We start from the raw sequence: 22,063 nt of genomic DNA, 5'->3' as shown, positions 1-22,063 counted from the left end.
CCTAAAAGCATTGAAGTATTGAGATCACCTTAAACATTAGGAAGATGGTTCAGTACTCACTCTTGAAAAGTGCTAGGATGCTTTTAAGAAACAAGAAATAAACCAGCCACATTTGGTATTGGCATTAAGCAGGATCTGTTTCATTTGCATCTTTAATTTTAGGTTTATAACTGAAAACAGTATCTGTGATATACTTATCTGCTACTTTATCTGATTAATCAAATAAAAAGTAAAAGAGAAAATGGCAGAACAGGTAACTATTCTGAGCAAATGTGTCTAACATTGAAGAAAAACAACCTATGAAGGGACAGAATGAGCAGCTATTTCATAAGAGTGTCAAAGTGAGTATTAAACAAATTAAAAATTAATGAATAAAAGGTACTGTTAAATACAAGATTGCAGGCATACATGCATTTACCTTGCAGCAGGGATCTGTGCAAGACATGTAGGCTACAACCACCTACACAAACAGCCCCCCTCACCCACACTTGTATGCAGATCATTGTAATTACCTACTTACAATAGCACTTTATCAGCAGTGAGTGAGAGGAGGTGAATCTAAACTACATTAGCCACAGGCGTGAGCAATTGAGATTGCCGTTATCTTTCTGCACGCCATCACAGCACTGCAATTAAAATCAGAGCTTTGCCTACACTCTCTGCATCTCGACACAATTAAATGCTAGGGGTGGAACAATGAGCAATAATTAAGGCATTTAGAGTGCTTTTCATGAAGACAAAATTTTCGTTTTAGCAAAGAGATGCTGGTTTTGGCCACTATGCACCTCAAAGCTCGGAACATAGTACAGGATGAGCTTCTGGGTGCGTTGCTATGGTTACTCTGGCATGGGCTAGAAAACCAAAGTGGAGAGGTGATGGTACATGGCAGAAGTTCGCTCACTAAATGGTTTAGCCTTCTGAACTCTTAAAAACCCACCATTAGTCACATTGAATGCTTTGCACTCAACTGTCTTCAGGGTTAAAGTGAAGCCAGCCATTTCAGATTGTACCATTCATGCAGCTTTGAAAGCTCAGACAGAGTCAAATAAGATCCAGTACAAGTGGCTGACCCTTTTGAACTGGACATGTTCCACGTATAAGCATTTAGGCTTTTCCTGACTGTAGCCCACTGGTTCTTCAAATCAGGGCGTCTTTTAAATAACACTCTTGAATAGGCAAAACCTCTCATGTTATAAATATCAGCCCCCCCTCTGGTATTTCCAATGTATGTCCAGAATTAGTCACCATTGGAAACTAGGCTTTTTATCTTTGGATGACAAAAGTTGAATATGAAGTGAATCACCTTGTGTCCTTTTTATGTGGAATTAGTCTGTGTCTTCTAGATGAGCATAAGAATTAGGTCAAAATATCCAAAGGAAATCAAAAGAATATATCTCTATTCACCTGGGGAAAAATTAAATAAATAAATAAAACTACACAAGGTCCAGGAACTTCTGAATGTTTTCCGTCAGCTTCCGTGCTGTAAACTTTTGCAAATGTGTGTTGGTTTCTCTTTATTCATACAAAGTATAAAAACCCTTATTGATCAATATAAATTGCCTTTCCTAAAGACTTCCCAAGTAACCCCAAACTCAATACATTACATGGTAGGTTATAGGACATCACCTTACACAATGCGCTCAGAGTTCTTCCATGAAATCTGTCCGTGTATAAAACCATCTAACTGACAGCAGTTTTAAACATCAAAATGACTTGGACCAGTTCTTTAGTCTCTATTCTGGTACATTCATAAATTATCCCAACAACAAAGGCTATAAATAAATTATTTATACTGTTATCATGGGGGGGGGGGGGAGCTTTCATGAAAATGCATAAAAATAGCTCCTGCCCAATCCACTTCATAAAGTGTGAACATATTCCATTCTCACTTTTATTTTTTTAAAAGCCATTGTTACTAATATTCACCTTACCCTTTACAACAAACACTGCTTGATATGAACAACAAAGGTTCAGTCTAGATTCTGCTCTGTGATTAAGCAGTAACATCATAGAACTCTTTCAGGGAAACAAACACACTTCTTCTGCAGTCACAATGTCCTTAGGGTGTCCTATGTTGTCATTAGGGTGAGATGTGGGATTACAACTGATGTGGGAGGAGTATCTACCATAGTCTGTCCGCACAGAATTCATGTATGAGGTAATCGAAAATATTGGGGTTCTACTGTCCGGCCTCCTACTCTAGAATCTCTCTTTACTTCTTAAATTTGTTTTTCGGCATTCTGCGGTTTCCTTTTTTCAGGATGTTCTTCCTTTTCTTTTTGTTTGACATCTTCAACAGGCTTCCCACTGTTTTCCCAGTCACTGGCCTTTTTTTTTTCTCTCCTTCCATTTTGGAGATTTTTTCCTTGGTTTTGATATCCTCCTTGGAAGCCTCTCCATCCATTTGTGTCAATTTCTTCATTTTGGGGCCATCTTCTTTTAAGCTTTTACATTTTCCTGCTGGCCTCTTCTTGCCAGTAAGATGTTCTCTTTTGTGTTCTGCTTTGTTGTGGTTGGCTGCCTGTGGGTTTTGTTTGGTCTCTGCTGCAACTTTGCTCTTTTGCTTAGATTGTGGTGTTTGATGATTTTTCTTCTCTGACGCTACAAGGATTTCTGCTTCCACTGGTTTGTTTTCCTCTTCTGTGGGGGGTGGGGGGGAGAGAGAGAGAGATCAGATCATGAGTCAAGGATAAACCAAAAAAAACCCTGAGTCTGAAAAATAAGCAGGTTAAATCTTACTGCTATCTGCAGGTGCGGTAGGGATAGTGTTAGAGAATTTCTTCAGTTTTGCCACAAAAAAGCCATCCATGTTGTGAGAATGTGGGTAGAACCTCCGAGACAGCCTGAGTGATGGATGAAACCGACGCTCTTTAAATCTGGGGAGACAATTTGATTTATTTATCATCATGTCACTTATGAATCATGTTAAATGTTTAATTCACTGTATTTTAGTAAAATTTTATGGGCCCATATGTTCTTGCATAGACATCACATGTATAACTACAGTACCTGGTGAAGCCTTCTTTGCCAAAGTCCAACCCGGTAGGGACCAGTTTAACATTTCTCTTCTTTAGGGCATAGTCCAGCACCCACTCATTCTCCTCCACCTAAACACAAAACACCACCTTTGACACAATTATTTTGTACATACATGCAATTTTATTATAAAACACTGCAAGACCTTGTTCACGTTTTAACACGTGTCACTACTAAATAAGCAGGAATGAAGTTGAACTACTAAGCCACAAAAATGATCAGAAAAAAAAAACCTTATATTCACCACAGGACACAAGTTATTACTGTTTAGATCAAATAGAAATAACAGAAGAAAGGTATATCCTATTAATTTAAAGTGTTCAACGTTTAATATTATTATCATTTATTAACATAAACCTCACATTTGTGATAGTAGAGGCTTTCTGGGTTTGTTTGGGGTTTTTTTTTTAAGTAGCCAAAGGAACCCTTAAAACCAGAATGTAAGCTCCCAAATGATTTACATTGATTTACAAACAACTGTGGATGTTTCTCTTTAAATGGATCCTGGCCTAAAGCGTACAATGACATACTTATTCTACATAGGTCCAAACACTAGAACCAAATCTATGCCACTTGAGTTTTGCAACCAGTGTTGACAGTTGTACTCTGACAATGTGACAGATTTTTGTAGGGCTTGTCTGAACACCATTTTTCCAAACAAGCATCTAACTACTTCTTCACAATTGCCTTTACAAAAATAACATTTAATAATTAGTCGTTATTTTAGCATAAACCATCATTATTGGTTATTATATAAAAAGATGATATATAAGCAATATCTTAAATTACAACAGTGGTCGAGCTGCCCATGCTTTAATTATTAGGGCACAAATCGAACACCAGACTCCTCAAGCAACTGTGGCCTCTGGCACAGTATGTGTAATGAACACCTTTCTGCCTTTTCTCTATTGTCATTGGGGGTCTTGCAGTTCACCAAGGAGCTCACCATAATGGAGCATGTGCAGTAGACCAGGTAACCGCCTGTCTTCGAGTCAGCATTGACTGAGTCGATGGCAGCTAGTATCAGCTCCTTCTGTAGATGAGCTGAGCGCAGAATATCTGACTCGTCCTGAAAGGCAGAGAGTGCCAGCATAAATAAGAACATTGCATTCAGTATGAGTGTAAGATAGTGTTATGTGGGGAAAAAAATGTGACATTGGCTTCCAATACTCTCCAAGAACTTGATCATGAAGTTGATGACAGTTTCTCCCAATTCAAGAACTGAATAAGGCACACATTTTACCAAGATCTACTTGCTCACTATAAACAAAAAATATATAATATTTACAAACTACCAAGGACAATATGAAACATTATAGCGACAATCTACCCCTTTTTTTGGTTTGGATTTTTATACATAGTACTACCTTGCTAGTTTTTACAGCTGGGTCTTTAGAGATGACCCCTGTGCCAGAGCATGGAGCATCCAACAGCACTCTGTCAAACCCTCCCATCACCTGCCATTCACAAAAAAAAAAAAAAGAGAAACATTAGGCCACAGCAAGTCAACATAGACAGCATTGTGGAACATGTAATAAAGAGAATGGAATAATAATGAACAAAAATATGAAGGCCAATATGAAAAACAGACAGGATAACAAAAAGGCATACAAGGTATATGCTTTAAGTATAAGGAGCATCAGAAGGTGAGGGAGTAGATGTAGCAGCCAGAGAGGGTGATTATAAGACCTTGGGGAACTGTCTGCCATCGTAGTTACAGATGATGGTATTGGTGACTCCCAAACGATGGATGTTTCCCACAACACTTTTGAGTCTCTCTGCACTAGCGTCATTGGCGACAATCACCCCGGTGTTTCTCATCAGCTGGGCTGGGGGATGCACAACATAACATTTTCAATACATGAATTCAATAACAAGCTCAGGTAATCACTCCTCCAGCATAAAAAAAGAATACACAGAACAAACACGAACTGTAATGAACACCGTACAGCAGCTCAAACCCATGAAAGGTGGATGAATAACTGAGTCTCGTTTTTTATATTCACATATTCAATAGATAGTAAATCTGAATTATTCACAGAAATACACCAAACTGAAATCACTTAAAGCAAATGAAAATCATTACAATCAGGGTGTTGTACCACAGGGGCCTCAGGGCTTTCTCATAACGTATGAACCACAGTGCGAGTATGTACATGGTATAATCATTTTATTAAATAAAAGGTCAAGATGGTTCTCACCTACATATGTAGTCTTGCCTCCTGGAGCTGAACTCATATCCAGCACAGACTCCCCCTCCTGGGGGGAGAGTGCCATTACAGGTAGCAATGAGGATGCTCCTTGGAGCATATAATGCCCAGCTAGATACTCAGGAGTTGCACCTGGGGAATTAACAAAATAAAAATGTATGGAAATTCAGGTACACATTTTCTTTTTTAGGTCCAAATATATGAACACCTACAAGTTAGTAATAATTTCTGTGGTATGAATATCTCAGCAGAAAACTTGCAAACAGACTAACCTATGGGAACTGAGGAGTCAAAGATTACCAGGCCCACTTTAGACCATTTGCCCAAAGGATCCAGATTTACACCCCTATTTATCAGAGCCTGTGTCAACAGACAAAATGAAATTAATACACGTCACGCACTGTGTTCTTACTGTATTCTTGAATATTTGTATTGTGCACTCTATTTTTGTTTTTAACCTGAGCCAAGTCTCTTCTCCTGGTTTTAAGGGTATTAGTCCTAATGGTGACAGGCCTCTGGACTTCACTGGCCTCAAGAAAATCAATGAGCTGTATTGAATACATGCGCACACACACAAGAGAAAAAAAAAATCAAAATACAGGCTTTCTCTGTAACACCAAACCCCACAAATCATTTACAAAATCAAATGTGTCAAGTTATGATGTGCTGTCAATACATATAGAGGTAGTGGGTGTGGCCATCTGCCCCTTCAGACTTTGACAGGCAGTTTCTCTATCCTATTAGCATAACCACACATTCTGACAAAAAAAGGCAGATAGGTGGTACTAAAACAGGAATATGGGCTTCCCAGTAACACCCACCTCAGAGTGAACAAAGAGCTCCATGAGTTTGCCCATCAGGAAGTCATTATAGCTGTAGTAAGTGCAGAGATCTGACTTCAGCAGAGAGAGGTACTCCACTCGCTCCCTCCCCTCCTCTCTCTTCTCACTGAAGTGGGAGAGCACATCTACATTGTCTTTAATCCTCTGGTGGATAATCTGCAGGTCTAGGGGTAAGAGACCTACACCAAAGACAAAATTAAAAAAGGAGAGTTCAAATACACTGGCTCCACTGTAGAAACCCTGGTGTGGAAGTTACTTAAAGCTGCTGTTTTAAAAACCATGTTAAAAACAGCATGGTATGACTTACCCTCTTTCTTTCTCTCTGCTAAACCAGGGAGTTTAAATCTTTCAATCTCATCAAAATTTGCCTGCACTGTGTCTTCCTCTTCCTCCACGTCCATTTTTTCATTTTCACTCCCATCCTCCTCCTCACCATCTTCATCATGACCTGCCAGGACTGCTTGCCGTTTCTTCTGTTTTTTGGCAGCTCGTTCAATAGGCAGAAGCTTAGGGAAAAAGACAACAACAAAATTCAAAAGTCTAAATAACATTCCATATTGCAACAATAGGTGACTTTCCCCCCCATACCTCCTCGCCATCACTGTCGGCTTCCTCCTCTTCCTCTTCTTCACTGCTATCCTCCATTGCTCCATAGTCATCAACCATATCATTTTCGTCATCATAATCATCCTCATCACTTGCCTCAACCACTTCATTTTTCACTTCTTCTAGGTCCTCAGCCTCAGCATTCTCTTCCTCCCATTGGCTGTCACTGTCCTCATCACCTTCTGAATGGTCAATTTTGTGCTTCTGCTTTGCAGGTTTCAGCCAGTCACTATTCTCATCAGAGAAACCTTGAAATTAATTTGAAAATTATTTAGATGCAATCGTCTATTTACTGAAGAAAATGTCTCATGCAGTAGAGATCTCAGTATATTTGCAGGTCTGCACCTTTCTTAGGCTGTTTTTCCTTTGCTGGGCTTCCAGTAACATGTGCTCTCTTCACAGCACTGTGAAGGCAATCAAAAACACCAGGACCATCCATACACCTTCAGCATCCAAGTGAATGAAACATCAAATTGAGTGAAACAACCATCTTACCGTTTTCTTGCTCTGCTAGACAGTTTTTTAGGCCCATCCCCTGAAATAGTTTTTTAAAAATAGCTTACATATATAACCATTTTAGACCATTTTTTTCTACATGTCAAAACTGAACGGTTTGCTTTAAAATATGCACATTTTCATCATTACTAAATAATAACAAACAAGAATCAAAACCGCTGTGGCATAGCTGTTGCTATACCATTCACATTCTTGTTTTTGTAGTCAGTCATCTGTTATGGGTTGTACATTACTAGTGTATGTAGTTCCATAATTCTCGCATACCATCCGCCAAAGTTTTGGCCAGCTCTGTCTCAGCCCCCTTCTGTTTCCTGGCCTTGCGTCCAGGTCCTCGCTTCACCTTGGTGGTATCTAATTTTCTGCCCATGATTGTTCGCGCAGAGGTATCTTGGAATGTAGATCGGACAAAATCTATAATGACAAGCAATAATTAATAATAATATGGTATCTATAATTCGAACCAATAGACGGTTAAAAAAAAAACCCCAAAAAACATTATGTTAACTTTCACTTGGCAAGCATTTGAGCTAAAAATATTAGCCAAGCCACAGATATTCATAAAAAGTTCACATCACCATGTGATTCGCTGAACCAACCTAAATAATGACTTAACTAGCCAAAGGAAATGGACCATACGTAGCTCGCTAGCTAGTGTTTGGAGGAATACGCACTAAAAAAGTTATAATAAACAGACGGTACTTCATTTTTCCCCCCATCTCTTACTTGCCGAATTATCCAGACACCCCCACAAATCCACCGAAAATAATTATTATAGTTGTTGCTATAAATTGATAAATATCAGTTAATACAGTTAGGCTACGTACTACCAGCATGAAATACACTCACATGTGATTTCCTTCCGAACACGTTGGGCGACAGGAAGTCGATAGAGCACCACTTCCGTCACAGAGTTATTACGACACCACGTCTAGCTGTTGGATTTTGCAGGACTTTAAAAATGGATTGTAAAGTTCAGCAAAAGTAACGAAGCTCATCTAGACAAATTAGCGATGGAAGACGAGTGGGAAGAAGAGGAACAGTTAGTAGTGGCTGAACTCTCTGGAATGATTGACTCGGATGTCCTTAGTAAATGTCAAGGAACGTGTAAGATCGTAGGCGTCGACAGCGAGCAGCCCATGATGCAGGTGGGGCGGTATGTCTTCGCCGGAGAATACGAGGATGCTGTGGGTACTTGTGTGATTTTTGAAGAGGACCACGGAGGTTCGAGTCCGGTACTAAGGTACAAGTGTCACACCATGAAGAAACTGATGCTTCAAAGAACCTTCCTGTCAGAGAGGAAAGAAGGAGAGCCCAACTCCGGGGGGATTGAGATACTTTCTTTGAACGAAGGGGAAATATCCGGACGATCTAGCACGGTGTGTCACTATGTTCTGGATCCAAAGGAGCTGGAGAGACTAAAGGCAGCTGAAAACGACGAAGGCCCTGGAATCAGCGACGAATCAGATACGGCAGAGACAGAGCAAGGTTCCACAAACGAGGACAATATAAAAACGTGACTGAAACAACTGAAAATGTTACTTAAACCAGTTTGACCCATACAGAGCAGTGCCAATAATGTTTAGCCCACATTATTGTTTACTAATAGTAAGGATGAACAATGCTAAAAATTAGTATACTGGCTTGTAATTAGCCTATACTAGTTGTTTTACACAGAGACGAGATGCAAGTTCCTTATCAAAGACCTCGTTGATTTGGTTTTAATAAACACGCATTTTAGGATATCTCGTGCAGTACTTGGTTGTTCTCGAATGCCTGTTTAGTTCTAAATCTGTTTATTTGTAAATTATCCATCCAGTTTTAGCTGGTTCGGTACTTCGCTTTTTGTAAAAGTATAGCAAAAGGCCTTGTACTTATGTCTGAACTAGTTTATTAGCCGAGAAAGATGAAACCGGTCAGTAAAAAGAGAGTGAACTTAAGAGACCCGTGTTTAGATAGAGGGGAGGAAAAACAGACCAGCTGTCGGCAAGAAAAGGCCAACGTGCCTACGAAGACGGTTGAGGGCCGTGGGTTTGGGTCAGATGGTAAAACGCGTCGTCCAAGAAGAGGATAATGGCAAAGGAAAGTGGACTGACCAATTAACAAGTCAGAAGTTAGTTCTTAGCTAACCAGTTGCGACCATCTTTACGCCATACTAACGCATTACATTGCGTCTACATGGTAACCAAATAATCGTGTAGTTAACAAGCTAGCTAATTTACGTTAACATTTATTAATGGTTAACTTAACATCAAAATATTGTACATTCCACTCCAATTCGCCTTTTGAAGCACAAACGAACGGTCCAAAGGCAAGATTCTAAAGGAAGGTTTAAAGTAACCCCGTATGTCCCAATTTATTCTGATTGTAATCTCTCAATGTAAACGCCTAGGAGGGGTCTCAATAGTGGAACTCAAACAAGCCCTGGCAGAACCGGGCAGCTCCGAGTCCTTTAAAAATAAATAAGAAGGTAACGAAAGAGTATGTAAATTATTGGATAGATAGTAGCTGACAATCTTCTGGGACATTAAAATGTTTGTCTGTTTAGCCTGTTTCATGTTAAAGAAATTTGCAGGTGAGAAAAGCATGAGGACATCCTAAACCAGCAGGACGAAATACACCAGGACAAACGAAGGCCCAAAAAGAGACCAAAGCGATTGTACTGAGCCTGAAATTGGATCAAAACGATTTCAAGCTGAAAACCAAACTATTCACATGCTGTGAAGACTCCTAAAAAGGCAGGGAAGGCTCTCAATAAAACCAGATATACACGTTGTATTCACATGCAACATGCAAAATAATTCCAGATGCTATGAGTATGCTAAGGATGTTAGGGAGCACTTGCTGTTCTAAAGAAACAAGTAGCTGCTAGAACAGAACTATGCTGCTGTTCTGCAAGCATGAATTTAATAGCTTTGTTTATATCCATACCCTTAATCCAATGGTTAAATAAGCCATCTGATTAAATATGAAACATTGTAATATGCATGTTGGTAATGCTTTTACATGTATAACACAAACTAATCACTAGATTCAAATTAAGGTTTATTTGTACACTGATGACATTACTGCCATTCATTCTATTGACAATGTTTGAAAAAAAAAATCATTTACAAAAGGTACAAAACATTACTTCTGCCAAACATCCACAGAAAATACTGAGACAGTGGTGAGGTGTTACATGTTATAAAAAAGGCTTAGTTAAAAGGTAGAGTAGAGATCTTGGAGTGTATGTGCATTGCACACACAGATGAATGCAGTTTCACCAAAAGTCCAAAGCCTTATTTGTTTTTTGTCACAACACCCCCCAGACCTCCTCAAAGGCAGAGCATATTTTGGCACATGTCAGGGCAGCAGAGAGGGGGTAGTTACTGATGGACACCGTTTTCTCTGTGTAGTCCACATTTACCTAAGAGACAAAAGATGTAGGCTTAGATCTTAACACAGGAAACAGAAGCATATATTGGGTCTTTCCAAAGGTTTGCCACATGACTGAATGGGCATAATGATATTTTAGTCACTACAAAGCATTCTATTTAATTGGTGCGGTGAAAAACTCACCGATCCATGTGCAAAAGCTCCAATGACAACAGCAGCAGGGCCATTTTCAGGCACAATGGTTCTGGGACAGACAGAATCTCCTGCTTTGAAAGAAGTGGCAAAGCGTGGGCATCCTGGGGGCAGGTGGTCTGAAACAGGGTTTTTAATCAACTTCAGTAAGCGCTGGGGACTGTCAGCCGCACGGACACTCAGCTTATGCAGGAGCTGCACTGGGGTGGAAAAATGGGGAAAAAGCAGATTGGGAGTTTGTGGGGATGTGAAGCCCTGCAATACAAACTCACATTCCATTCCAAATCCCCATGCATGTCTTCAGATATAGAACCAATTTAATAAAATGCTTTATTAGACCAGTGTTTCTTTCTCCATGTTTACATTGCCTACAATCATCAGCAAATCACCACAACTGTGAAGTTGAATCCTGAAGATAAAATAAAGATGTCTCAGAGCACAGAAAATAACTGTGAGCCTCCACATGTGTACCTATAGACCGGTTGTAGATTTAGAAAATAAATTTACCCATGAGTCCACAAAAGCGAGGGAAGGTACGGGGAATTCTGGTCTGAGGATTGATCTCAATCAAAGCGTTCTTCTCAGTGTGAATGTACACCTGCAGCAGTCCTGCTCTATTCAATGGACTGTCCATCAACATAAGTAGACACTGAACAGCAGATTTAGCAATGAGATTCAACACTAGCACAATCTGATGACATTTTTAATTTATCATAATTTACTCTGATATATAGTTTAGCAAGAAATGTATGGAAAGCCAAGCCTTATTAAAGTTTAAAGATGTATTACATAACAGTTCTACCTGATGTGTGATATCTGGACGAAAGTTTCCAGGGTCTCTTCCATTCTTTATTATCATACTCTTGTGTTGGTCACAGTTTAACAGCTCAAATGTCTTACCAACCTTAAAGAAACATTATCAAATAATGAAACGGTCAAACAGCTCAGATTTATTTATAGAAAAGCTTAAACCCAACCCCAATGCTGAAAAATAGACAGCAAAGCAATTGTACGGCATTAATTACAACGTTTAGTAGCAACGTTACGCTGATATTGATAACTAAACCAGTATGGAACATAATGTTATATAAAAGTTTTTGTTTTGCTTATAATAGCATTATCTTAGTTAGCTAGCAAGCTATAGCTATCCTGACTAGAAAAGCTAGCTAGCTTACTCCGAATACTTTTGTTTTCTCACACCTTTACGGTTTCTAGCGTCGCTCCTTCCAGAACAACAACAACTCGTTTCTCTGTCATTTTATCGTGTAGTATTCGTTGCAGTTTCGCTGGTTTTGGCTCATATTCATCTAAATGTTCTAAGCCACGCTTATCTACCAAGCGAGCTGCCATCTTGTTTGAGACTGAGGCACGTCGCATCGGTTTTGCGTCATGTGAAAATAAATTCGCCCCGCGAGTGTCCACTTTTCCATTTCCCATATTTATGTACGCCAGAAATATGTATTACATGTAAGGATAAAAAGACGGCACCTCTCAGTCGTCAATGTAACAATGAATTAATGCAAGTAAAAGTATCGAAGCAAAAGCTATCTTCATAAATTTCAGCAAATTTCGCACTAAACGTTCGAGTGTAGTCCTCGAGGCATTTGCTCGTGTGCGTTGTAGTAAACTTGAGACAGCTGTTTATAGCAGCTCTGTTGCTGCGTAAAATAATAAAATTATTAAAAGTAGAAGTAACCTAATAGTATACGAGCTATGTATTTCTGTTATAAAGCAACAGCCTTGTAGTGGGGTTTCTGTACAACTAGGTCTACAACTAGGATTGGGAGTTACTTTAAAAATATAGTCCTTTAAATATTACTGGTTAAAAGGTATCTGTAATCTAATGCAAATGATTATTTGCTAGAGTTTCCGAACACTGGTCCCGATAGTGCCAGCTAGAATGGCAGTCACGAAGAAGCTCCCACAAGCTTCTGTATTTCACTGCAAGCTCACGAACAACTAAGATGTGCAAACATGTTCAATATAAACTTGTACCTTCCTCCGCGTTTGCTGATAATGCTTTTCTTCAGAATACCCAAATCTATGCTCTTGTCAGTGTAATGTTTAATGAATATGCCAGGTTCTTATGACAGGTTGTTATTGCATGTTCTTATAACCTACAGAACCTACGGAGCCTACAGTGGCGCTTTGTTGGAATATGCCGATTAAAACAATATTCATAGATAGATTATTGACTCGACTGTTTTAAAATGTTTATCATCTGATACCGATTGCGGGACATAACATGAGAAAAATTCTGAGTCTGTGACACGCTGTTTAAACTCCAGTAATCAGCGATTTTGCAGTCAACTAAAGAGAAAATAAAATGTATTTGATCAAAATAACTTTTACTTAACATTTATAGTTCTTTGAAAGAAATACCGTATTCATGTAAAACAAATCTAGTGTTATCATAGAAAAAATCACGTGTTTGCAATAAACAAATCTTGTATTCACATGCCGCAAATCCAGTTTTCAGGATGCACAAAGCTATTAGTATTGAAACTGTGTCGTGTTTGTTAATAAAAGCAAAAAAAGGCATGAATCCCACCTGAAATATCTCACAAATTCACTTCTGTTTTGAAACACAAATTGCAAGGGAACTAAGTAAAAGACCCAAAATACAATCAGGGTAGGAATTCAACGCACGGTACATATTTTAAACTAAGCTAAACTGGAAGCTGATGCTGTTGCAGTGTGACGACAGTCATAAGAACCGTTAACTCAATTAGAACCATTAAAAAAAAAAAGGGGGGGGGGGGGGTGATCCTTGTTAAGTTGTAATGTTAGCTTGTTATTTATCACCATATTTAAAAATATACCAGTAATCTGAATGCATCCTTCTCTGCAGCAGCATCTTTGTGTAGTACTGACAGCATTCATTCCACATTGCAGCTCTGCTGTGAGCTGTGTTCAGTGCTTCACTGTGGCTCATATCTAACACCAATCAGGAAGACGTCCCTGAGATCTGTCCAGACAGATCAGTGGTTTAGGGCAGATATCAGAGGTCTCACATAGGACAGACACCAGGAAGGAGGGTTCAAAGGGCATGGACACACGGTACGGCTCTGAATCACAGCTTGCCTGTGGAGAAACAATTATAACCACGTTACAGAAAAAATGACCAAGCATTAAGTAATGCATTTTAACATGTATTTAACATTTAATGGTGGGTAATAATGTGATGCTTCATTGAGGGAAGCTGGTTGGTGCAGCGTAAAACACACCTGAATAAACGAGGACAGAAAGAGATGAATGTGAGAGAGTCCTGACACAGAGGTGTCAATAGAATGTCTCTGCAAACTCTTAGTATATGACTGAGATAAATAAAAGAGAAGAAGTATAAAAAAATAAGTAAACCATAATATGAAATATATTAGGAGAAATTACAAGCTGTAGATGAGTTACACTAAACTGTGCATTGATGTGGGTCATTTAGGACCAGAGTCTGAGGCTTGTAGTGGTTTCAGAAAGGGGCGTGTGAGCCTTGAGGCAAAAAAGATTAGTAGCCCTGATTACAGGCAGAGCTTTAGTGAAGTAAGAACACTTACCTGTAGCGCCACCTGGAGGGCTGAGTACTGCATCCACACCTCCTTCTGTTGGGGTGAGGGGAGAGAAAAATTTGCTAGCCTTCTTGGGGCCTTGCTGCGACTAAGGTAGTGCGACCACACACATGCACTCTCCAGGCTAGGGCTCTCAGACTGTGCGAGGACTTGAGAAGAGAAAGGAGATGTCACAAATGTCAGCTAAAAGGTACAGACATACAGATGCACACAGATATCCAGAAATAGCATGACATACTCTCAGGCAGTAGCAGGTGGAAAAGGTCTTTTGCAATCAAGGATCCCAGCATCCCATAATTGATAGCTCTGATAGAGAGAGAGAGAGAGAGAGAGAGAGAGAGAGAGAGAGAGAGAGAGAGAGAGAGAGAGAGAGAGAGAGAGAGAGAGAGAGAGGTTTCTTGGCAGCTTCACAGATGTTTATTCATGCAGGTCAGAACTAAAAGCCATTTAAACTGTTTTTCCACTAGCCATTTCTTGCTACCAAGCTCCCATATGTATATATCAAAACACATTTAAACAGATGATATGAAGAATTTAAAGGAATGGTAGAGGTAGATTTATTTATATATAGTTTAGAGTAGCCATAAGATTTGAAATCCCAAAACATCAGAATAATACAAAGTGCTTCCTGAAATAAACTAACATTTTCTTACATTTGTAATATTTGTGATGCTATACAGCAGAGGTATTAATCGCAAACCTGTAAACCAAATCCAGTGAGCATAGGTATTTAAATTACAGCCCAAAAAGTCCAAGTACTTCAGATGTTCCATACTCTTTATTTTGGGATCAGGTGAGATGACAAAGCAGCCAAAGAGTTATATTAATTATTGGATTACAAAATTCAAAACCAGATTTGGAGGTCTGGAGTAGAACACCTTTGCGATACAGGGTCTGTATCTGTGTAGCATATATATACCTTGGATAGGAAGGATGGAACACAGGTAGCACAAACATTCCAACTGGGATGATAATGTCATTACCAGAGAGAAATGGACTAACAGACAGCCTAAAAGAGGACACAAATAGCAATCAGAGACTGCCTTCAAGATTGGGATCAACAATCACTCCAAAGAATGGGTATTCAAATAAAGTATGGACAGCCTGAATCTCAGGACACATACTATACATTTGGGAATATTTATGTATACATTATTCAGTCACACAGCATAAGTAAAAATATAAACATTTTTAGAAAAGAATGTGGAAAGACCACACTGTAAAAATATCACCTTCCCCCTGTAAAGGAAAAAGCAATTACCAGTCAGGTTGCTCAGTATGAAAGAAAATACTGCTCCTCCTCTTCTGATGAAGAGCTAGCAGCTGCAGGTAATTGGCAAAATAGTCCTTTTCACTCACAACAACCTAGCACAAGAAAGATGAATGGGTCATTCTACATTCTATCTGTTATAAATTAAACTCTGTTTAAGTATTTAATTTATTATTTAATGCATTAATACCTCTGCATAATGCTGTTTCCAGAATTTGAGCTGATCAATGAGTTTTGTGCTGCTGGAAAGTTTTGGAGTGAGAGATTTAACCTAAAAAAATATGAAAATTTATTGTACTGCATCTTCTGTTAAATTCATAAAGACATCTCAGAAGAGGTCATGATGATTGAGTACTGTTTTACCTTTTACCTTATTCAAAATAATATCACGCGTCTCCTCATCTCTCCAGCTCATATTGGCTACTTTGGACTCAAAGCTTGAGTAAATGTCATGCATAAGCTCTTCAGCCTAGCAATTGGAGAGGATGGTTGTAATCATAATGGAGTTGCTATGAACCATTCTGTATAATGAGAAACACTGTAACTGTAACCATCCATCCATCCATTCATTATTTTATATTCTTATTAGTCATACCTCTTTAAGGGCATAATTTTCTTTGATCGCATGACTGAGCCAATTGTCAAATCCTTTTATGGTCTGCAGAACGCAATCTCTCCAGCGTGGGACATCCTGAAGCAACAGGGAACATGAGACACTTCCAAAGCTCAGGGATCAGAGTTATTTCCCAGATCTTTAAGAAATGTGAATGATGAGATATAAACATGGCACACCTCCACTCCAATAGCATTAGAGATGTTTTTCAAGGTCTGAGTGAATTTGGAGTCCAGGGTATGAATGAGTGAATGCAGAAGGGTCAGAACCATATACATATGGAGAGGACCACTGCAAACATATTTAGACAGAATGCCTACAGATGTACTTAATGTCATAGTAGCAAAAATGTTACATTTAACTTATCCTCTACAATGCAGAGGATAAAAGAAGAGTCTGTTTAATACAGTTTAGGTATATAATGAAGTTCAATTGCACTATAATGTACCTTTTCATCGTGTCAGGTTTAAGCTTCCATTCACTGACTATCTTGGACATATGGGTGAGATAAGGGAGATTATGCAAAAGCACAAAATCTGACTGGCTGACAGGAACAGGGTGAAGGGTGGCCTTAAGACACCTCAGCCAGTCAATAGCTGGAGCCAGCATCTAAAGAGAAAAGAAGAGAGAACACTGTTGGCAGTGTTGCCAGATTGGGTTGTTAGCATCTAAAGAGAAAATGAGAGAACACTGTTGGCAGTGTTGCCAGATTGGGTTGTTAGCATCTAAAGAGAAAATGAGAGAAAACTGTTGGCAGTGTTGCCAGATTGGGTGGTTAGCATCTAAAGAGAAAAGGAGAGAGAACCAGATTTTTTTTTTTCAGCACAGTCATTATAAATATAAAATGACACATTTTACTCACTGTTAAGATGACATGTGTATTACCACAGTCATATATTAGCTATATAGTGAACACATTACTCTTGCATTTGAGAATTATATATATTTGGTGGTTCTTGCTAAGAGTGGAAAAGTGGTGAGATAAAACTTATTGAATATTTTTGGATCTTTGATTCTTTAGTTTTATACACACCCCATATTCTAGGCTTTATTCATTGATTAAATGCTTGGATGTTAACAAACACCCACCTGTAGTTCTTGGATGGTAACTCTGTGGTATAGTAGTTTTTGACTGAGTCTGTATTCAAGAGGTGAGGTCGCTATGACTAGAGTGGAACACAGAGACAAGTACTGGCCACAGAGCAGAGTGATGTCAAAGGAGGGAACATCCAAGAGCTCCAAGAGTTTCTTACAGAACAAGTAGAATGAACGCCAAGACTGAGAGGGAGAAAGGGATATTATTAATATCAGAAATGGCCCAGTGTGCAATGGTTTTAATACCTGGCTACTTGTTAGAAATCACAAGAGCTTTTTGGTTTCATTGCCAAAAGAATTTGAGATGTGCAGGCCTACCTGTGGGTTGGATTGGTATTTATGTTTTTTGTTGTTCCAGTCAACTGTGAACTGAAATTCTGGTTGATCAATCTGTGGAAATGCCAAGGGCATTAGTGTGATAAAATCTTTGAAGGGCATCAGTGTGATAAAATCTTTGAAAAAGATATGCATGGAGGGTTGCAGTGCAGTGACCTCTTAAGAACATAGAAGGCATAGTACTAGGGCTCACTTTGGTTAATGTGGGCATAATATTACAGTGCACACTACAAAATCATAAAGTAAGACAACTCAAATGATGAAGTACTGTAAATCCACATGTCCTAAAGAGCACACACATTTATATGGCAAATCTACCTCATTGAAACCAATCCATTTCACATTATTAAAAAAGTAAGTAATGGTCTCAACATAACACAAGCATGTAATTGACATAATATATAGTTTCAAATGATTAAGGATGCTCAGATTGCTAATTGAAGCGAAACAAATTTATAGTAATAAATAAAATACATTTAGTAATGTTTATTCTTTTTCTTAAATTTATCCAAGTAAAACCAGTAGCTGAATAAGTTTGCTTTTTAGATCGCAATTTTTGAATTTTTAGAAGAAAATAGGTCAGGTGAGATGTTCAGTACATTTTCAGATAAGGAAATGATTCTGTCTCCCTTCATGGCTATTTATTTTGTACATATTTAGATATTTCATTCTTTTAGTTTTTATTAATTTTATGTGTTATTTGTACACTTTGCATTAAAAAAATTATGTGCTGCCACCATCAGGTACCTGTATGTAGTGCTGGCTGCTGTTGGGCTGATTTGCTCTGTGGTCAGGGCCCACATACACATTAAAGAAAGGAAAGGTGTCATACTGTTCCATCAGCAGAACCAGTGTAGCATTAAAGTCTGGTTCAGTCCAATTCCTAGATACCGACCAGCCACCCAGCTACAGGGACATACAAAAAGGAAGAGATTTACTCAGTTCAGTCCTGTGCTGAAGTGATTGAATTAGGCAAAATGTGAAATTATAACAAACAATATAGTCTAAATTAAAAACTCGCCACGCTGCACCCAAAAGAGGCCAAATGAATAAAAAGGTGAGTGGAAGAGCTAGAGCTAGAATAAAGCACTTAGAAGGCGTTCATTATGACTGTGTATCTGTGTAAGGGTATGGGTGTATATACCTGCTCAATCAGTGTGATAAAACGTTCTGAGCTGACACTCTCTGCAGCTATGGGGTCCATACAGGTTTTATAAAATCTCCGGGCTTTGTGTTCCACACTGTTCACAGACACACCCACTACAGGAGACTCTGACCACACAGGCACCACAGAGGAATAAATGTTTCAAACATATCTTATGAGGTATATCTAAAACTTCTTCATCAGAGATGATATGGATTATAATTAACTAATGCAGAACATCCTTTTAGTGCTGTGTGGATTAGCTATAGTAAGAAATAATCTGTGACTTACCCAAAATTTCTTTTATTGCCTGAAGCAAAGCTGTTTGTCTGTCTGGTAATCTCTCAAATGGTTCATTTTGCTTTTCTTCAGAGTCTGAGTCTCTGGCCAGTCTCAGCATTTCTTCTTTGTTAATTGACCTCCTCCTATGCTCCTGTTCCCTGGTTCTATTGTGGAATATAAACTTGCCTCGTTGTCTCCCTCTGCTGGTTATTGATGCCTTTGACGCACAGGTAAATTTGAAGTAATCACAGGGTCGGGAAAAAGGATCCAATGCAGCAGAGAAACGTCCTGCAACTCCCTTGCACGCTGGAGAGAGACAGGTAGGAGAGTCTGGAGAATGAAAATAATTTAGGGAAAAGGGGTTGAAATTGGGATTTGAGAAAAATCTAATTAATTGTAAATATTTCTGATTACCTAGTAATTGACAAACATCAATAAAATAACAAAAATTTGGCCAGCACACATCACATTAATGCTGTAATGAAGTACACCATAATGACATGAACAATGTTTCACTGTTAGCTACAAGAAATCATTACCTTGATTTGTCAGAGACATCTGGGAATATAACAACAACCATGCTATTGAACCAATGTGGAAGAAGCCCAAAAGGGCTAATAGGATGTTTACACACTGGTTCCTGACCAGTGACTTTGATTCTTCCGACTGAGGCTGTTCTTGTGAGACCTCTAGAGTTCCCTGAAGAGGCATCAAGAGAACATTTTGTCTTGTTCCATGTTTTACTGTTTACACACTTATACACATACCAAGGACTGTGAAGATGATACTATATGAAGTATTATGTATTATATTTTAAAGGTTACAGGTATATATACATGGTCTTAAGAAGCACAAATACCGTTTTATTCTTGTAATTAAATGTAGATTTTGACATTCATACTGTCAACTATTAAGCAGACACTTCATATGAAAATACTTATGCATGAAACATTCAACACAATGCCAATTATCCATGTACATTTTGGTCATTCAATTTTCATATCAGACAAAAATGTATAAAATTAACAACAAACTATTGATTCTTTTTTCAAAATGCAATAACAAATGAAAGAAAAAAGCCATTTTTGTTTGCATTGTCATTTTGTTTGCATAAAAAGCAGAAAAATGCGCCCCCCTCCCCCCCCCCAAAAAACAACTATATTTCTTTTCCTTCTTCACAAAACAAAATAAAATCACAATGAGACACAATTAGAAAAGGGGTTCATGTTAGAAAATGGCTCGAGTCAACTGTCCTACAGGTGGCAAAATCTATTAGTTAAGCATAATATACAAAATAATATGGAGTGAAGTATATATTCCAAAAGCCTTGTATTCTACACTCTTGTCCATGAGTTGCTTGTGTTCCAGTAGTCCACTTTTCATCACATCACCCTGGCCCCTCAGCATATGACACAGACCTTGTTAACAGGGGTGGCTTCTGACATGGTGGGACTCCCTTGTTTTCTCATTGTTTGAGTGAGGCAGTGTTATGGACCTTGCCTAGGGGACCACACTGGAGACACCATGGTAGGGGTATGAACCCCTGACCTCCTGTTCACACCACTGCCTCCAAAAGGCAGCATTGTAACACTGTAAATGTGTGTGTGTGTGTGTGTGTGTGTGTGTGTGTGTGTGTGTGTGTGTGTGTGTAGTATCTCCACACATGTACAATTTTTCATTGTTCTATTGTTTTGAGCAATGTGGAAATGTTTATACAATTAATATATTGTGTTTTAATATATATAATTAATATAGGCTATATTTGTAATATCATGCACCCTAACTGCAATAGTGCATCGGAGAGTCGATTCAAATCATTTTCAGCGCAAAATCTTCTAACACTCCTTGATGAAAAATTTTGCAGATATTCCTGTTGTCCTCTTCTCGCCATGTCTACATAGTTCTTTTGGAGCATGGTTCCCAATCCATCCTGCTAACCAGCTAACATCTCTGCTAACTGTAAGATCAAGAATTAGGCGTCTTAAGTTGCCTTGACGACTGCCTTACGACGAAACAACTTCCAGTTTCAGAACAAAAAATTAAAACAATTTCCTGTTTTTTGTTTCTCATTATATTTTGAGTTTTGCGATAGAAGATAAATATAATTCGCTTTTTGTGTCTGTTATTTCTGACAACGGAAATAAAAATGACTGGTTTCTCTTCCGCATTATTGCATTTTAAAACGAATCAAAAAACGTTTCTCATTTTTAAAATTTCGTCTTTGACATGAGAACAAAATGACAGAGTACACGGATCGTTTGGATTTGCAAACAAAATGACGTTTCTCTTTCATGTTTTTGAGAATCAAATAACTGTCCGTTTTAATCTTTTGATTTCAGTCTGAAAAGAAAACAAAATGACGAAAAAATTAAAAAAAACTGTGAATATATGGATCTATCCTATATTTGTATTCATAATTGCTTATTCAAAGCTGTACCTGTAGAACCGACGAGTTTTGATCCATTTTGTTTTCACTTGTTTTCAAAGACTTTCAAACACCAGAACTGTTTCTGCGTCAGAATGCTGGTCACATCTGCGTCCTTTTCCGCAAAGTCGAAATCTTACTTTTTTCAAATCTTCTCTCCTTAAGTCAGCTCAGTCATCTGCCCACTATCTGTACTCATCACCCTCTCTGCTCTCTCTTTCACATGCTGATAAAACCCAGTGAGCTGGCCTCTTCCAAGAGACCCTTTTCTGTTTCTTTCTTTCTCCCCCACGCCGTCACAAACTCCATGTGTGTTTGTTGCTGAGTTAACGTATGTCTGAGAAGGTTTGACTTCACTTAGATTTAGTCGCCAAACTTTATCTTAAAAAGTATTAGCATATACGTGCTTCAGTATCATATCATAAAATATTTGGTATCATAAAATATTTCTAGTGAAATCTTTCCTTCTTTTTGTAGTATTTCTTTATTCTGTACAGAAATTCAAACAAGCGCAAACGTTGACACTCTGGGCTATCAGTAGAATGTGAAGCTGGTGTG

General features: G+C 38.5%; 4 protein-coding genes and 1 non-coding gene across 10 annotated transcripts; 1 reads left to right on the top strand and 4 right to left on the bottom strand.

Moving 5' to 3' along the window:
* Window positions 1-1,501: 1,501 nt before the first annotated feature.
* nop2 (NOP2 nucleolar protein homolog (yeast)) lies at window positions 1,502-8,107 on the bottom strand. 4 transcript variants are annotated; one of them, XM_027006708.3, is made up of 16 exons: window positions 8,057-8,107; window positions 7,475-7,621; window positions 7,190-7,229; window positions 7,040-7,098; window positions 6,677-6,942; window positions 6,396-6,594; window positions 6,068-6,267; window positions 5,705-5,794; window positions 5,519-5,606; window positions 5,238-5,378; window positions 4,726-4,865; window positions 4,404-4,493; window positions 3,983-4,105; window positions 3,010-3,107; window positions 2,740-2,876; window positions 1,502-2,640 (listed from the first exon to the last, which is right to left on the bottom strand). In XM_027006708.3, exons 2-16 carry the CDS (start codon window positions 7,575-7,577, stop codon window positions 2,213-2,215), a joined length of 2,202 nt encoding a protein of 733 aa, XP_026862509.2. In that variant the 5' UTR covers window positions 7,578-7,621; window positions 8,057-8,107; the 3' UTR covers window positions 1,502-2,212. The 4 variants fall into 4 exon arrangements, with proteins under 4 accessions (XP_026862509.2, XP_026862508.2, XP_081551895.1 ...); XM_027006707.3 differs by having other exon boundaries at window positions 7,934-8,060; XM_081695769.1 differs by having other exon boundaries at window positions 6,791-6,942; window positions 7,934-8,060.
* LOC113575301 (small nucleolar RNA SNORA29) lies at window positions 5,902-6,044 on the bottom strand. The gene has a single exon (XR_003410399.1). It is a non-coding gene; the product is annotated as a small nucleolar RNA SNORA29 (small nucleolar RNA).
* Window positions 8,108-8,210: 103 nt separating the features above from the next.
* On the top strand, window positions 8,211-8,950 carry gtf3c6 (general transcription factor IIIC, polypeptide 6, alpha). The gene has a single exon (XM_027006709.3). It carries the CDS (start codon window positions 8,221-8,223, stop codon window positions 8,725-8,727), a length of 507 nt encoding a protein of 168 aa, XP_026862510.2. The 5' UTR covers window positions 8,211-8,220; the 3' UTR covers window positions 8,728-8,950.
* A 1,285-nt stretch (window positions 8,951-10,235) lies between these two features.
* emg1 (EMG1 N1-specific pseudouridine methyltransferase) lies at window positions 10,236-12,417 on the bottom strand. Its single transcript, XM_027006705.3, has 5 exons — window positions 11,978-12,417; window positions 11,580-11,681; window positions 11,285-11,426; window positions 10,769-10,977; window positions 10,236-10,616 (listed from the first exon to the last, which is right to left on the bottom strand). Exons 1-5 carry the CDS (start codon window positions 12,212-12,214, stop codon window positions 10,503-10,505), a joined length of 804 nt encoding a protein of 267 aa, XP_026862506.3. The 5' UTR covers window positions 12,215-12,417; the 3' UTR covers window positions 10,236-10,502.
* Window positions 12,418-13,047: 630 nt separating this feature from the next.
* Window positions 13,048-22,028, bottom strand: kel (Kell metallo-endopeptidase (Kell blood group)). 3 transcript variants are annotated; one of them, XM_081695766.1, is made up of 18 exons: window positions 21,518-22,028; window positions 19,620-19,779; window positions 19,090-19,386; window positions 18,799-18,926; window positions 18,402-18,560; window positions 17,637-17,708; window positions 17,313-17,501; window positions 16,672-16,832; window positions 16,403-16,514; window positions 16,206-16,301; window positions 15,981-16,079; window positions 15,801-15,881; window positions 15,602-15,705; window positions 15,260-15,349; window positions 14,579-14,646; window positions 14,329-14,489; window positions 14,005-14,094; window positions 13,048-13,861 (listed from the first exon to the last, which is right to left on the bottom strand). In XM_081695766.1, exons 1-18 carry the CDS (start codon window positions 21,542-21,544, stop codon window positions 13,715-13,717), a joined length of 2,241 nt encoding a protein of 746 aa, XP_081551892.1. In that variant the 5' UTR covers window positions 21,545-22,028; the 3' UTR covers window positions 13,048-13,714. The 3 variants fall into 3 exon arrangements, with proteins under 3 accessions (XP_081551892.1, XP_026862450.3, XP_081551893.1); XM_027006649.3 differs by having other exon boundaries at window positions 13,058-13,861; window positions 19,090-19,410; XM_081695767.1 differs by lacking the exons at window positions 13,048-13,861; window positions 14,005-14,094 and having other exon boundaries at window positions 14,101-14,489; window positions 19,090-19,410.
* Between the last annotated feature and the right edge of the window lie 35 nt (window positions 22,029-22,063).

The sequence above is a fragment of the Electrophorus electricus genome, chromosome 14, assembly GCF_041902795.1.
Source record: "Electrophorus electricus isolate QZ-2024a chromosome 14, ASM4190279v1, whole genome shotgun sequence".
NCBI lineage: Eukaryota > Metazoa > Chordata > Actinopteri > Gymnotiformes > Gymnotidae > Electrophorus > Electrophorus electricus.
This window is presented reverse-complemented; position numbering and strand designations above follow the sequence as displayed.